Source organism: Sebastes fasciatus, chromosome 8 (genome assembly GCF_043250625.1).
Source record: "Sebastes fasciatus isolate fSebFas1 chromosome 8, fSebFas1.pri, whole genome shotgun sequence".
In the NCBI taxonomy this organism is placed as follows: domain Eukaryota; kingdom Metazoa; phylum Chordata; class Actinopteri; order Perciformes; family Sebastidae; genus Sebastes; species Sebastes fasciatus.
In genome coordinates this window covers 13,615,133-13,631,336 of record NC_133802.1, presented here as the reverse complement: position 1 = coordinate 13,631,336, position 16,204 = coordinate 13,615,133, and the positions used below count along the sequence as shown (strand labels likewise).

Here is a 16,204-nt window from a genome sequence, read left to right as displayed (position 1 = left end):
TTTTTTTTATTTTATGTTTGTTTTGTTTAATTTATGTTGTCCTTTTATGTTTGACACAGCACTTTGTTTATGTTTTCGCTATGCTTCTTTTGTATGTAAATGTTTTTAATGTTTTCTGCTGTTACTATGTATACTGTAATTTTGAAATTAAAAAAAAAATTAAAAAAAGCACAGCAGCTGTATTCAAAGAGGCTTTGCTCATGTATTGACTATTGTGTGCTTTTCATTTTTAAGTTGACAGTTATTCATCATTATTGGGTTTTTTTTATGATGGATGGTGAGGAGACATGCTATGGGAATGCAATCTTTTTTCCAAAATAAAAAAAAGTAGGCTGGCATTTTTTTATACAGCAGCCAAAGATTGTTTTTATCTTAAATTGCTAAATAAAAAAAAAATGTATTTCTATTGTGTGCTTTTCATTTTTAAGTTTATTAAAATTGATAGTTATTCATCGTTATTGGAGATTTTTATAATGGATGGTGAGGAGACATGGAATGCAATCTTTACTGTCAAAAGAGCCACTTTAGGCAAAATTTAAAAAAAAAATGTCTGGAGCCGCAAAACATGTGAGCATTGTGATGAAGGTAACACAGTTTATAGTCTAAGTATATAGTATATAAGTCTAATGCAGTGAGGGCCAAAGAGCAAATGTACAATGGAGTGTTAGGGCCACATTGAGGGAAAAAACATCTGATTGTAGACTGGCATTTTTATACAGCAGCCAAAGATTGTTTTTACCTTAAATTACTAAAAAAATATATTTATTTTTTATTTTTTTACAACTAAGTCACTTCATTTTCCATTTAGAAAAAAACATTTGAATATAGTGTTCAATTTAAATGCAATAAAATGAATATTGTAGATAGGGTACATATAGGTCTAACTCTAAAAGAACATTATCTGCATCCTATCCACCTAGGAACAATTCAGGCTAAGGGGGTGAGAAAATCACTTCACTGCATTAGGTCTTTCATTAGTTCATTATTACTTTCCTTGCAATAACAACAAGCCCTTGACTATATAAGGCGCCCGAGCAGCAGCAGCAGCAGCAGCAGGCAGCAGAGGAGCTGTCCTTTCAGCACCACCACCTCATACTATACACTGCATTTCAGCACCGGCGGCCACCAGCCTGCTAATGTAGGACGAAGGCTGTCCTTAAGTGCTGGAGTTGACGCGAGTGCCAAAAGCACAGTCTATTAAGCACAATGATGTGTAATTAGATTGCCTGTAGTCATTTAACGTACAGCCATACGATTGTCAAGCCTATGTAAGCCTAACTGCGCCACAATGATGGAAGTTGAAAACCCTGACAGCATCGTGAACAGAGTTAAAGTTTAGATGGACTCCACAAGCAGTTTCCTCCTGGTTGGATCCACATCTCTCAGTAATCCCCACAGCCTTCCAGCATCATGGTGCCGCTATATCTGAAATCAGTTAGACATGTCTAAAGGGGAACATAAAATGTATGGAACAAACAGGCTTTCAAATGTAACCTGACATCTGGACACTTGATTGATGGACTTTGCAGACCATTACCACTGCTTGATATGTCTGCAATGTTTTATTGATTGTTTTAAATTGACTACATGTACCCAGGACTCCCTGAGTGGATTAAATATAGCAAAATGAACCTTAAAATCAAAACAAGACATGCAAAAATGAACACTTATTCGCTGTTATGGATGATTATCATTTAACACATAGCCATACTATTGTCAAGCCTATAGCTATAGGTTTAACTGCTCTACAATGATGGAAGTTGAAAACCTTGACAGCATAGTGAACAGTTAAAGTAACTGTGTTGGCAGTGGTCTTCAAATCTGTGCGTTACATCGACCCCAGAACTGTTTAGATGGACTCCAACAGCAACTACTGCTAGGATCCACATTTTCCAATAATCCCCGCAGCCTTACAGCATCATCTGACATCAGGTAGACATATCTAAAAGGGAACAAACCATAGACTGTATGAAACAAACAGGCTTTCAAATGTAACCTGACATCTGGACACTTGATTGATAGACCATTACTACAGTTTGATATGTCTGCAATGTTGTATTGATTGTTGTTAATAGACTACATGTAGCCAGGACTCCCTGAGTGGATTAAATATAGCATAATGAACCTTAAAATCAAAACAAGACACGCAAAAATGTTCGCTGTTATGGATGATTAAAGGGTGAGTTTAATGTGGGATAAAAAAAATGTTTTAATGGCCTTCATTAAGTTTCTTTTTAACATAGGGTGAGTTGAAGTAAAGTGGGACACTGCCTAATGTGGGACACCTATAAGCTCAAAAGGTCAATGGCATGACGTGTTTGGACTAACTTAATGTTAAGGGAAGAAATTTCGGTTTTTGGTTTTGAAAAGTGGGACAGGATGATTTGCCTAATGTGGGACAACATGGATTGTGAAATAGCAATGGTTATTTATAGGTTTTTAGTCTTCTAATGCATTATTGAAGATATTTAAGGTGAATTGCAAATTATATTCTATAATTGGGGGTGGCTGCATCTTTTTTTGGTTTGATTAGGACACATCCCGTGGATGTCGGAGTGGTACTGGGTGTGGATTTAATGTATTGGCTTATTATCGCAATATTCCAGAAGTCTGAAATGCAAAAAAATTTCCCACATTAGGCTAATTCACCCTATCTAAAAATGACAAATCTGTTTCTGCGGAGAGGTTTCCTGTTATCAGTTGTATGAAACTGAATGATCAGTTTAGATCAGTGGGCCTACTGTATCTCAGAAGATAGGTTGAATTAGCCTAATGTGGGACATTTTTTTGCCTTTTCAGATTTCTGGAATATATGGTAATATGAAACCAATACATTAAATCCAAACCCAGTACAACTCCGACATCCCCAGGATGTGTCCTATAATCAAACCAAAAAAAGAAAATGCAGATATCACACTCAAGGTGACATGAGTGTCATTGACCTTTGGGCGGTCTTCACACAGGGTGCTTCCTGATTCATGATTGCTCCACCCTAATCTATGATTGGACATTTGAGCTGTGATATTGTTTTGATCACATGGCACCACAGCTTGTGTTAACCAATAATTTGATTGACTTTTATTTGTTTGAGGAAGACCTACACCCACTGGAGCTTATAGGTGTCCCATTTTAGGCAGTGTCCCACTTTACTTGAACTCACCCTGTGTTAAAAAGAAACTTAATGAAGGCCATTAAAACAGTAATTTAGCCTAATATCAACAGCACTAACAGAGTTTTTTTTCCCCTTTGGAATGTCATTGTTTATTCAGTTGTGGGATGGCTAAAGAAAAGCTCCTTTTTCCTGGAATACACTGCAAGCTAAGTTGAAACTGGGAAATCTGAGTACTTTTGATGAATTTAAAACATTAATGAAGACCTAGAAGCAGAGTCAATCGGGAGCTGTCTGTGTTTCTGAATATTTTCACTTTAACGTTGGCTTCAAACACTTGATTTGAATGTGTTTTGTATGATATTATGCTATGTATTAATTTTGCATTTGTTCTATGTTGTGGCATCTGAAACTTTAATGTAAATGTTTAAATGCTGCTGTCTTGGGCCAGGTCTCTCTTGCAAAAGAGATTCTTAATCTCAATGAGTACTACCTGGTTAAATAAAGGTTAAATAAATAAAAATTAAAAAATTAAAATGAAGGATATCATGTAACTTCACCTCTACTGAGAATGAAGTTCTTTATTTTTACTTGGGATGCTGTTCATATATTTAATTTGGGATGTAAATAAATCTGGGATAGTTTACATATTATATTATATTAGCATTCTATGATATATGAGTTATTAGAGGAGAAGTGAGAAAGGGGTAGGGAAATACAAGTTTTACTTCTATACCTACTCCTTTTCGGACACTATTACTCTTGTTTTTGTTTGTTATTATTTTGTAACAGTTTTTATTTATTTTTTATGTTCAAAATAAAGTCTTTCATTCATTCATTCATTCATTCATTCATTGTTTATTCAGTGTAAAACAACTTTATAGTGGGACTGCTCAAAGACTAAAATATTCACAAATGAATTACTAAAAACTCACCCTATGTTAAAAAGAAACTTAATGAAGGCCATTGTTACATTTATTTATTGTAGATGCTACATTTATTTATTGACGGACTGTACACACTATGTTCACCCATTCACTCTGTATCTTTTATATCTCTATTGGTTTTTTTAAATAATTTTTGTATACCTTTACCTCTCCTGTGTTTCACTCTGTTTGCTGATGTTGCTGCTTTAACACCTAAATTTCCCTCTGGGGATTAATAAAGGTTCATCTTATCTTATCTTAAAACAGTAATTTAGCCTAATATCAACACACTAACAGAGATTTTTTTATCCCTCAGGAATGTCCCTACAGTAATGAACCCCCTACTGTATCCCTCTCTCTCCCCCTCTGGTACCTGATTGTTTATATCATGTTTATTTTTCCTTATAGCTTATTTTGTATATTGTATATTGGTAGAATTTCAATCTTTTTTTGTATTCTTATTTTATTCCAACGTTTTTATCTATTCTTTTGTTATTATACTGCTTATTTGCACCAACAAAACCAAAGCAAATTCCTAGTGTATACCTCTTACACCTGGCAATAAACACGATTCTGATTCTGATTCTGATTCTGATGTCATTGTTTATTCAGTTGTAAAACAACTTTATAGTGGTGACGACTCAAAGACAAAATATTCACAATTGAATTAGTCTAAATGAAGGATATCATGTAACTTCACTTATACTGAGAATGAAGTTCTTTATTTCTAATATAACAAAACACTTCACCATCTTTTAACAGAAGCGTCATCATGGCAGATCTGCAGCGCCTCTGAAACTGTATAAAAAAAAGAAAAGAAAAGAAAAAGCAAAGCAGGCTGGTGGTGTCAAGGTGAGGAGGAGATGTGTGTGTTTTCTCTCTCTCTCTCTTGTCAGTCACCTCCTCGCAGCCAATGGTAAGTTGTCCTCGCTCGGACCGACTCGCCTCCTCATCTCCTCCAGTCCCTCCTCGTGCTGTCCTCGCCGTGCACGCGCGTGGTACCCACGGTCGTGAGGAGGAGGAGGATGTTGCGCGTGAAGGGGAAATGGCTGCCGAAAACAAGCCGGAAGGTAAGAGAGAAATATAATGGGATTAATTTACTAGTATGACCCGCTGCTGCGTTGCTTTTTTAGAAACAGTTGCAACTCCTGCGCGGAGGAGACGACAACACGGAGACGGAGACATTTCCTCGGTTAGAAAAACGGCTCCGTTTGTTTTTCCTCCGATAGAGAGGCAGCTATAAAAACGTGGAGACATTCACCTAGCCCTGCTAATATTAGCTTGCTTTCTTAGCCCCAGCTACTATTCCCATCATAGCACCACATTTAAAAGCACAAACACAGCGTGGTGTATAAAAGTAACGCGTTTATTTCAGCCGAGATGCGTGTTAAATGTGGAGTAATTCAAGTAGTTAACAACAAGGCTAAGTTAATGACAACATGTCATTGGCGTCGACTAACTTCTTCTCCTTATTAACCCAGCTTTAAAGACGCTCGGTTAGTTTATCTGTCAATATACGGCTCTCTTTTGCAAGGTTGTTATATAAGCATTAGTATATTCATTTGACATCCTTTTTTTAAAATGTATTAATCTAGTTTTTTAGGCTCGTTCAGCTCCATCCTTTTGAAGCGCGAGCATTTTCTTTTTGGGCATATAGTGTTTGCGAGTTGAAATAAACGGATTTTTTTTTTCTCCAAATGCCAATTATAGCCTACTACTTGGCCTATATTCGGTTTGAGACATCTTAAACGTTGTAATGCCCCGCTCCAGCTTTTGCAATGCCCTATCGCACTTGAAAATGAAATGCCATCACAGCAAGAGGAAGCAGGAGGGAGGATGGAGATGGAGACAGAGTATAGGAGCTCCTCCAGCAGCAGCAGCATCCACTGCATGCTGCTCATTACACTACTTCACACATTGGACTACTAAATGATGACTTTTTTTTTATCCCCTCTGCTTATTTCATACGGCCCACTAACTTCAAATTTAAAACGCCACTAGACTTACTTATTTCCTGTTTAGTGGGATATTTTACTGCAAAACATATGCATAAGAGATCTGTTCTCATTCAGAGAGGCCCATGGAATTTTTTGGTGAGTAATTAAGCAATATATGAAAATATAGATATATTACATCAATGCTAAAGGGACTAGTTTTTCTACCCAGCAGTTAAGAGTATTTGAACCACGCTGGAATTAGTTATGTCTTTGCAAGACATTCTTAGATGATACAAACATAAAGCAACTTAAACATGTGTTTAATATATCATTGAAAATGAAGCTTATGTGCATGTTTATGTCAATTTTCCTGTTTATATATATATTTTTTGTTATGGTCTCATTTATGTCATACTTTTAACTGTTTTTCATTAGCAGAATTGAGTATAATGATCATTAATTCAGCATGTTCTTGCTTTTATTCCTAACTTGTGTTATTTTTATATACATTTATTGATTTATATTGAACCTTAAAGTGGAACAAAATACTCACGCTAGACTTTAAAAGTGGCTGCGTGATTTGAAAGCAAGAAGAAAAAACCCCAAGATTCATTAGGTGCAGCTGTTTCTGTTCATGACGTATTGTTGCAGGGCTTCGAAACCGAATACATCTCAGTCAGAGTTTGGTGTCAGTAACCTTCAACGTGAATTCTTCTTGTAGAATTTAATGTTTCAAATGAGAGTAAACAAATTGTCTATATGAGGGGAAATGATAGAAGACTGTTTGGATGTCAGTGTGCCAACCACTAACCAGAGTCCCACCAGGGGGTGCTATTGAGCTACAAAAGCCCACTACTTCCTATATGAGGGATCTGACTGTGGCTATGACAAAAAAAAATAAAGACATCTGGTTTTATGATAGTAATGACTTCACTGTGGTGTATAGGCCTAATGTATTCATCTACATAGCTGAACTTAACGAATAGGCTCCGCTTGTTAATCTCTCCAACACAGTGGAGCTCTCACTTGAAAACCCTGGCATGAAAGTCCCATTGCTGAGCAGGTTAAGTTATTTTCAGTGTTCCTGTGAGGCCGGTCAGTGGAAAAAGGAGGAGGAGGAGCAAGGGGAGCACACACAGAGAGAGAGCGAGAGAGAGAGATACCTTCACATAAATGTCGTCTCATGCAAACCTGGCCCTTAAAGCTTTTTACATAGAGCTGTCATGCTGGATCTTTACTTCTTCATCCAGTAATGTAGTTTTAAATTTGTGCATCACTATTACAGTGTTTACATGTCCCTGGATGTCGGGTAGCCACTGAGAGCTGAACGGCGTTACCTTAACCTTTTGTCCTTGTGGTGTATGTGGGCAGTGCTGATCTCGCTTACTTGTTTGGCAGGTCTTATGATGGCCCGTAACAACCGAGGGTTACATCTTGTGTTAAACCCAGGGGCCATGACCCAGTCTCACTCAGTAATGTAATGTTTACATCCTGGGGTATTTCTCTCCAGCCTAACTGATTGTCAGGGCCCTTGGGGGTGTTTTTTTTTCTCTTCTCTTCACACTTGTAAAAAGCACCGTGGGTCTGTTACTTTAAGTACAAGGCCTGGAGGGCACTGAAAAGTCAAGCTTGATACGTCTTACGCCGAGACTGCTCTGGATAAGCCAATGGTTTTATGAATCTAGCAGAGTAGATAGTCATAAAAATGTTGCTGCTCAAGAGCCAAATTTGAGAAAGGAAACAAGCACTTTTGTAAACACTACGCTTTTGTGGTGTGGGGATGCGTCATAAAAAGGAAACATTGTGTTAAAGTTAAATCTTGATGCTTTTAATGTGAAGTTGAATATTGATACTGCCAATTTTCTTTTGTGAACCTAGCACAACAGTGTAGCATATTCATTTAAAATTACATTAATGCAAGGCCAATGATGGAATTGTTTACTGACATAATGAATCTCACACAGGTGTGTTAAATACATATATAATGCAGTTTAGTGACAACAGAAAGGTCGCTTTCTAAAATGTGAAATTTGGTCCGTAACCTCAGCTGTGTTGGAAGCAACATTCCTCTTTTATTTCCGAGAGGATGCAGTTTAAAAAGTTCCATGATGTTATCATTTCACTCAAAGTTCAGGGCGAAGCAGTAGCAAAACATCAAGTAAGCACGCAGTCAGCCATTAACTTACAAAAGTGCTTGTGCAGCAATGGTATAAATATTTCCCCGCCGTTTTGTAAAGAAGGATGAATTTAACCTCCCCGCGATGTCGGACGACTCGCTCTCCACAGTTTTGTGTTGAATCAGGCGCTACATTTTTTTTCCCTCTCTCCAGCCTTTTTAATTGAATCAGTGAGGTGAGGATGGATGGGACCCGGGTCCGGTCTGTGGTTGCTGAGATGTATCATTCGTAATGCCTGCCTGTAATAGACCTTTACTGACTGCTTTGCACGGCCTCCGCTGATTGATTGTATTGATTCATCCAGTTTACTACTGATACAATAGGGAGTGTTATTGACCCGCATCAAACCAGGCCAGAGCTACAGTGACCCTCAGTACAGGCCATTTCTCTTACAAAGGTACAAAAATATCCAGTCAATGGAGAACTTCACTGTTTTAAATGACAAAAGACTAATTCACTGTGATTAATTATCCATATCATTAGCATTATTAGCATCATATTTTGCCCAACAGCTCTTGTGTGTTTTAAATGTATTTCAATATACTGTCTGTTGCTTACATGGGGTTAGCTATCACAGGCTGGGAGACTGCTTCTTTTCCTCGATTTTCTCTACTTTTCTCTTTGCCTCCTGAAGGACTGAAGAAAGTTCGTAATCCGGATCGAATGTACAGATCAGCAGTGTGTTATGCTGGCCACGGTCCACCTAAGAGTATCAGTGATGACACAGAGACGAACAGTAAGAGTCAGTTATTAATACTGCATTGCCGCTCCGAGAGGCCACTAGCCGGCCAATCTATTATTCATTCATTGATTCATTTATTTACTTCTTGATTTCATCCGTCCCCCCACCCTCATGCCCCCCCACCCCTCCTTCTTTTATTCTCCTCCAGCACAAACACCTCCTCCGGCTGCTCTGTTGATTGAAGTGTCTGCTTTACGGGATCACGCTGTCAATAGCTGAAGCGTTGTCGTTAACTAAGAGTGATTGTTTCAGGTTGAGGCCAGGGGATCAGGACCTGAGCAGACCCTCGGAGAGAAAGCTTACACGTTGAGCCATCAATTATGGCCCTGTACTTGGCTTTTCTCTGCTTGTCTTAAAGCTGCATTTGATGGGGGGGGGACATCTAACCAAATAGTCTACAGTATGACTTTAAAGGGGAGCTACGCCCATTTTTAAAATTCATACATGTTATTCCTATGGTCTTAGACAGTCCAAAAAATATTAGTAAACATGAACAACTCTCTCCCAAATCATAAATTAGCGTGCTAAACTCAAATTTGTGATGTCATCGGGTATAAAGTGTGAAACTGCTCCATAGACAATGAATTGGGAAAGATATTCTAGATGACACTGAGAGCACCCAGGGGAATGATCTGAGTATATGGGTACATCATCTGTTTCACAACTGACAACACTACAATAGAATAAAGCTCATTTGGGTATAAAAAAAGGAAACAAACATTCTGTGGGTCCACAAAATCAGCCTCCCATTCATTGTCTATGGAGCAGCTCCAGACTTTTGGTGCCTTCATATGGGGTCGTGTTTACCGTGTTCACGGGAGGAGTCCATATGAACGCCCCCCCTCTTGTGGTATTTTCTGAAAGCACCGAGTTCACGACTTGTGACGTGTTTGTTGACGTTATCAGAAATGGCGGAGGCCATGGAAGTTAATTTTTCGGTACATAATAAGTGAATATATTGTAATTTTAGTCGTACATTGTAATTCTTAGTGATTTTAATAATATGTCTGAGGAAAATGTTGATATTCCCAACGGCCTCATCTTTTTCCTCTGCCCTTATGCCTTTGCATTTCCTGCATTATGTTACCCACTTGCTAAATTGTTAGCCTTTGTGGCTTCTAGACGCCGACTGTAACGTTAATATTGCCGTTGCTTAGCAGCAACCACTTGAACGCCAAGCATATTGTGTATACGACTTCCCATGTTGTGAACACAAGCTCACGAGTTTCATTTGAAGGCACCATTTATACCCTATGACATCACAAGCTTGAGACTTACTTCTCTGGTTTCTGGCTTTGAGAGTGAGTAGCTCATGTTCACAAATATTAATGAATTAATCTTTCCTATGCAATGGAAATAACATTGGAATTCTTAATTTGGGTGGTGTTCCCCTTTAAAATCTTGCAAAACTAAATTATGACAAAATATGTATGCTTTTCTGTATCCTATGATATTTGTTTCCTTCAAATGTATTAGTCTTTGCCTTTGCCCCCCCCCTACTCTCTCATTATTTGTGCTCTATGAGAACTGTAGTCTAGGGGCAAAGAACAAAGACAACACAGCATCACAGCTGAGGTTTTTTTATGACTTGTAAAAACCAGCTTCTGTGGGAATTGCTTCAGTGCGCTTACAAGTCTGTGTACAAGTGCTATTTTCTGTCACAACCAAACAAAAAAGAAAAAAACAGAATCAGTCAGAAATATAGGCCAAAGTCTTAGTTTTATTTGTGGTGGATTTTCCCTTCATTCCTCTTTAGAAAATGTGTCTGATTTTAGCCTCTGTCTTCTTTACCCATTGAAAAAGCGCTCCTCTGTGAAGCAGATTGTTTCTCAGCAGAAAGGAGCCCCATCATTGTTAATAAATACACCAGTCTCTTCGCTGCTGGAAGACTAGATCCAGACTACAGACTGGGTAATTAAATGTGCTCATGTATTGTCATTTCTAAATAGAGAGTCTGAAATCAGCCCCAACCTCCTTGTTAGACTCCTCACTCGATGTCTGACACTGGGAGAGCTCTTCTGCACCAAATCTTTTTGGTATTTTTAAGGGATTTAATGGCACTGGACTGCTCGTGCACATCTATGAAACAGGGATGCAGACTGTAACGGGGACATTGTTGATAGACTTTTTTGCGTTACCCCCTCATGTGTGACAGCTGTGACTGACAATACGTTTTTTGCCAGTCTTGCTATTTCCCCTCATTGCGTGGTATTACAGTATCCTGTACCCATGTCAGACACCCTGTTTAATGCGTTCAGCCTGAGGGTTTTTTTCTGCCTCATCGGGACACTGTAGCAGAATACGGCAGCAGCTCAAACAGGCAGGTAGACCATTGATCTGAGTAATCGTCTGAGTAATTGTGGGAGTAGTTATGATACAGAAAGAAGGGGCTTTGTTTGTGTGCATGTGTAAGCAAGAGGGAGAAAGTGGAAGAGAACGAGAGAGAGAGAGAGAGAGAGAGAGAGAGAGAGAGAGAGAGAGAGAGAGAGAGAGAGAGAGAGACCTCACCTCTGCTCTCCTTGAGATGGGATTTTTATGGATGGGTGAGCTTGGTGAGGGCTGAGAACACATAAAGAGTCATTTTCAGTTTGTTGCAGGCAGTTAACCGTGTGTGCATGTTTGTTGAACTTCCAGTAATAGGCCTAGGCTTTTTTTTATTCAGCTGTTTGACTTTTTGACAGTCTTCCCTTATTATGCTTTATTATACTGTACTATTAGAACCACGTTAGTGCATACAGGGTATATATCACAATGTAATTCTGCCACCCTGCACATGTTGCATATTGTGTGGTCATTAGGGACAGGAAAAAAAATCGCAATTTTTTTTTTAACGATTTTGAAAGTTTTTAATGCCAGAATCAATATATCTGCTTCATTTGAGTCTATGTGGAGGTAGAGGGAAGTTACCGCTTTTATTGTTGTAGTCAGAGTAACGTGAAGTCATATCCGTTCCGTATCCGTTCCAAAACAACAAGCAGAAAGTAGAAGACAGCGGAGGGTCTGCATGGATACGACATTTATGGAAATAAGATTGATTGGATTATATTCACCATAAGTATAACACATTACATGTCCCTTATAAATTAAAAAAGAAAATACCACTAATTAGTGAGGGAAATGTCTTTATTCTTTGATTTTTGGGTTGCTGGAAAAAATGTAATAAATAATGCCTGACAATGACTGATATATTTGACTTCAGGGCATCTCTGAATACATACATGCTGAAATCAAACATTTTTACTGTATTAATTTAGACATTTTCCAAAATAAAAGTCCCTAGAAGTGTATGATTCAACTTTTTCCCAGGGTCTAGTGTTAAAAAAGTTAACAAAAATCGTAATATCGAATCGCAATACTTGTAGAATCGCAATACACCCAAGTATCGTGATCGTATCGAATCGGGAGATACGTGAATCGTCCCAGCCCTAGTGGTCATACTAGAGGTGCATAAGAAATGATGTCCAGCTAGTGTAATTCAAATCTCTTACTGGCGTTCAGTAAGTCTTTTTATCACTGGGAGGAAAAAAAAACACCTTTTGCGTCTTTTACAACAGCTGTTGTGTGTGTTGCAGGTCAAACACTCACCCTAGATGCTATAGCTAGAAGCCATGTGATGTTCTCTTTGTTTCACAGTAGTCTGTTGTAACATAGCAACGCTATAGTGAAGTTCAGGAAGTTTTGCGCTTGTGGGCGGTGAGTAATTTCACTGTATGTAAGAGTGTTATCGAACAGGCTATAGGGCAAATGATAAAGATAATTGGTTTCCCAGTCCTACACTAACATGTGGCTGTTTTAAGTCTACTTACTCCTTTCTATGTTCCCATCAGGTTGTGGGGAGATCTGTCACTGGACTGTGGGCCAATCATTGTTATTACTGCCAGGGACGCTGCCTAAATCGTCCTGTGTTGTAGTAAAGCTCAGAATCTCCCACAAGTAGCAGGCTATAGACTTACTTTGGTCTAATCAAGTGCTCTCTTCACTTGTGGCCAAGTACCACCAGTCTTCCTTGTAGATATAATGGGTGATGTAGAAACTCAAGGTCTGTGCAAATTATTTTGCAAAGTGACGTTCCAAGCCTCTTGAAATGAGGGATTTTGGACTATCATGTAAAATAGAAATGTGACAAAATGGAATACCATTCACTGTGCAAAAGGGAAATCGTTTTTTAAATTAGTTTTCCATATGTTTAAAACTTCTTTAAGTCAATCACATGATAATATGTAATCATTTTTAATGATTAATCTTTGCGTTAACATTTTAAATGAGCCTGGAAGTCATGACGTAAATGATTAGTGACGCATTTTGGGGGCTTAGCTGAATCACAGGTCCTAATCTGAAGGCTGCAGGGGTAATATCCCATTACTGTAAATGCCACGGCAATAGCCTCCTGCAGGTTAAACCCCCTCCACCCCTCCCTTTACCTTTCATTCTTCTTCTTCTTCTTCTTTCACGCCTCACAACCAGATTGATCGCTTTTAATTGACAGCATGTCATCAGTTGACCACTGAACCTTGGCTGTCCGAGTTCATCTCTGCTTCACACTTGACCACATTCTTTTTTTTTGCGTTCATCTGCCATCATCTTGTAACCGCTGTCACCATGTTAACCTGTCACTGCACCTTCACCTTTGGTCTGAGCTTCAAGTCCACTCTGTCATGGACTGGTTTGACACAAATTGCCTCCTGTAGATCTGATCTTTACTTTAGTGCATGTCGCATCCCGCACTCCTCCAGATGTGGATTGCATGAATTTAGATACTTGGATACATATCCATGCATTTCACTGACTGCATGCTGTGGAAACTGTTTCATTCAAATCCCCTGCTAGTGATGCAAGTACTGTACAATGATTTAAGTAATACGTGATGTTATACTGTTTGTGTCCCTCTCACTGTGACTGCATAAGTGTTATTCTGTGTCCATATAATGCAGGGATTAAAGCTGCAGTGGATAGAATTGGAGCAAATATGATTTAAAAAGTTATTTCATAAAATTCGCTATATCCTGACAGTAGTGCATGAGACAGGTAATCTGAAAAACAAATCATGTGCCTCTGTGTCCTCCGGTGTTCTCCGGTGCTCTTAATGGAATTTGCGAAAGTTTGTGACTGGGCATCCATGTTGAGATCAGTTGAGGAAATACCAAGCACCGCCCACCAGCTGGGGCAAACTTTCTCATTTTACAGCTAAACAGTACACTACAAGATGTTTCTGAAAACATTTTACTTGAGAGATAGGCATTACAGTAACAGAAAATGTATTCATATTTAATCAGTGCTCCCTAGATTGACCGTTCGATTGAAGTTTGCTGATTTACAGCTGCCTCTGTTGATAAACAGCCAATAGGAACGCTCTCTCTCTGAAATGACCTGTGATTGGCCAAAGTCACCCGTCACTGGCTAGTTTTTTTTAAAGCCTGAAAACAGAGCCATGAGGAGGTGCAGAAGTCTAGTTTTCTCTCAGAACACTTGAATTACAATACGCTGAAAGGTTATTATGGAATTTTTGCCCAAGGATGCCAAAAATATTCTGCCTACAGCAGGTTTAAGTGATAAAAATATCCGTTGCTTCTTCAAAAGTAATCTTTTGGAACAAACATTATTGTTAGGTGCAGGGTGTATAACAGACGAGGGTGCATCACAAGGTGACACAACACAGCTTATTTTATCTTTAAAAAGACTCGATGTTGGCAAATGAAGTAAGTTCCCTTAGGTGTAAATCACCATATTGGGAAATGTGCAAATTACTTTGTGATGTTAAAGTGATGGACCATCCTTAGGGTAGGATTTGACTCCCCTCTTTACATATATTGAAAGGTTTGCTATTTATTTGTTGTTATCTACATACAGTATCATTCACTGCCATTGATAACTTGTTGCTTGGCTACAGTTTATGTGCACCAGATGAAGAGGTTTCGGGTATCTTGGAATTTCTCCTCCCAGTTGATGAAATATGTCTGAGCTAAGCTTATTTGGCTGACTGGGCTAATTTTGGAGCTAAACTCTTAGGGGCATTTTTGGTCCGACCCAGTGGATGGCTGTCATCCAACCTAATGATAACAGACATTGCCATAGGCCTAATTCAGTTTCACAGCACTTCTTACTGAACAGAGATGAGCGAGCCAAATGTTTATCCACAGGACTGCTTGTTCGTCTGTGATTCACCTCCCTCGTGTTACAGGTATAGCAAACGAGCAGATATACCGTTACACTGATCCTTAAGCCATATTAGTCACTGAAATGTTTGCATTCAAACGGTTACTTTGGTTATGCACCGCCAGCAGCGATTTGTTGAATGATCTATAGCCAAAACATTAGCTTGCAATTTCTCCACAATGTGGGCACAGATTAAAAAGAAAAACTGTCACTCCCAGAGCGCTCTGAGACAGAGACGGAAGAGAGAGGGTTTTGCGTTCAGGGCTCGGATATTGATTAAAGATTTGTTTTTGTCAGCCTTTCCAGTCTCATGACCCTCGCTCTCGTCTCTGGGGTGGGGCTGGAGCAAGCTAGCATGACAGATACCCTTAAATTTGGCCCAAGTGTTTGCTTTAGCAGCCAGGATCAGTGATAATCCAAACATCAGCAGACAGAAATATATATCTTTATACCCGTTCGACAGAGGGGTGATGTGAATTATGAAGGGGGCACAGGCTGCCTCTGTTCAGCACACAAATGACCAGTGATGGCAACGTGAAAGCTGCAGACCTGTAGCCTCCGCGCTCCTCTCCCTGTTTAGCCTTTCGTATGTGAGCCCGCTCGTCAAGATCCAGAATGTAATTGGCTCCGGTGTGCCAGCTCTGCTCAGCACATCCTCTCATGTAACAAGCTCTGGTATCAGCCTGTCTTGCACTTTAGTGTTTTACAACCAAATAGTAGTTTTCTGTGTATCCCTTTTCTTGGCTAATGCACAAGCAGTCATTAAGCTTGCTGTTTCGACTCCACAATAAATATTAAACCTTGCAGGGGAGTCCACAGGAAATGCAAAGAGTTCCTTTCAGGCTTTGATCATCTCCTGGTTAAGAAAAAAAAGATGCATTTACATTTTCAAAGCCAAATTTCTGTGGGTAATTTGTTGTTTATGCACTGATCAAATCAGACAATTTGATTAGGAGGAGCTTGTCTACTATATTCTGTAAACCTATTCCAAATCCGGCATCCAAGCTATTCCCCTGTCGGTTGTTTTCAGCTGATGCGCAGACCGCAGTATATGTGAATTTTCATGCCACAGTGGACAGATCTTTAATTAGTAAGCAATACTTTGTTGGAGCGCTCACAGTTCCTCCTTCACATCTGTGGAAAATGCCCGGTGGAGGGAA

General features: G+C 39.1%; 2 protein-coding genes across 14 annotated transcripts in view; one reads left to right on the top strand and one right to left on the bottom strand.

Annotated features, from left to right (window-relative positions):
- Nucleotides 1-16,204, bottom strand: part of LOC141772528 (acidic mammalian chitinase-like) — a 293,197-nt gene that overhangs the window by 47,355 nt on the left and 229,638 nt on the right. The gene's annotated exons all lie outside the window — the stretch shown is intronic.
- Nucleotides 4,886-16,204, top strand: part of camta1a (calmodulin binding transcription activator 1a) — a 346,100-nt gene continuing 334,781 nt past the window's right edge. For 9 of the 13 annotated variants that reach the window (XR_012594914.1, XM_074643582.1, XM_074643592.1 and 6 more), the window contains exons 1-2: nt 4,886-5,105; nt 8,784-8,885. Coding sequence is in view for 10 of the 13 variants with exons in the window: in XM_074643582.1 (XP_074499683.1) it covers nt 4,949-5,105; nt 8,784-8,885 (259 nt within the window). In the remaining 3 variants the exon portion in view is untranslated. Of the gene's footprint in view, nt 5,106-5,170; nt 6,129-8,783; nt 8,886-16,204 lie in introns of those variants that run through there. The other 4 variants (XM_074643587.1, XM_074643591.1, XM_074643588.1 and 1 more) reach the window with 3 other exon arrangements.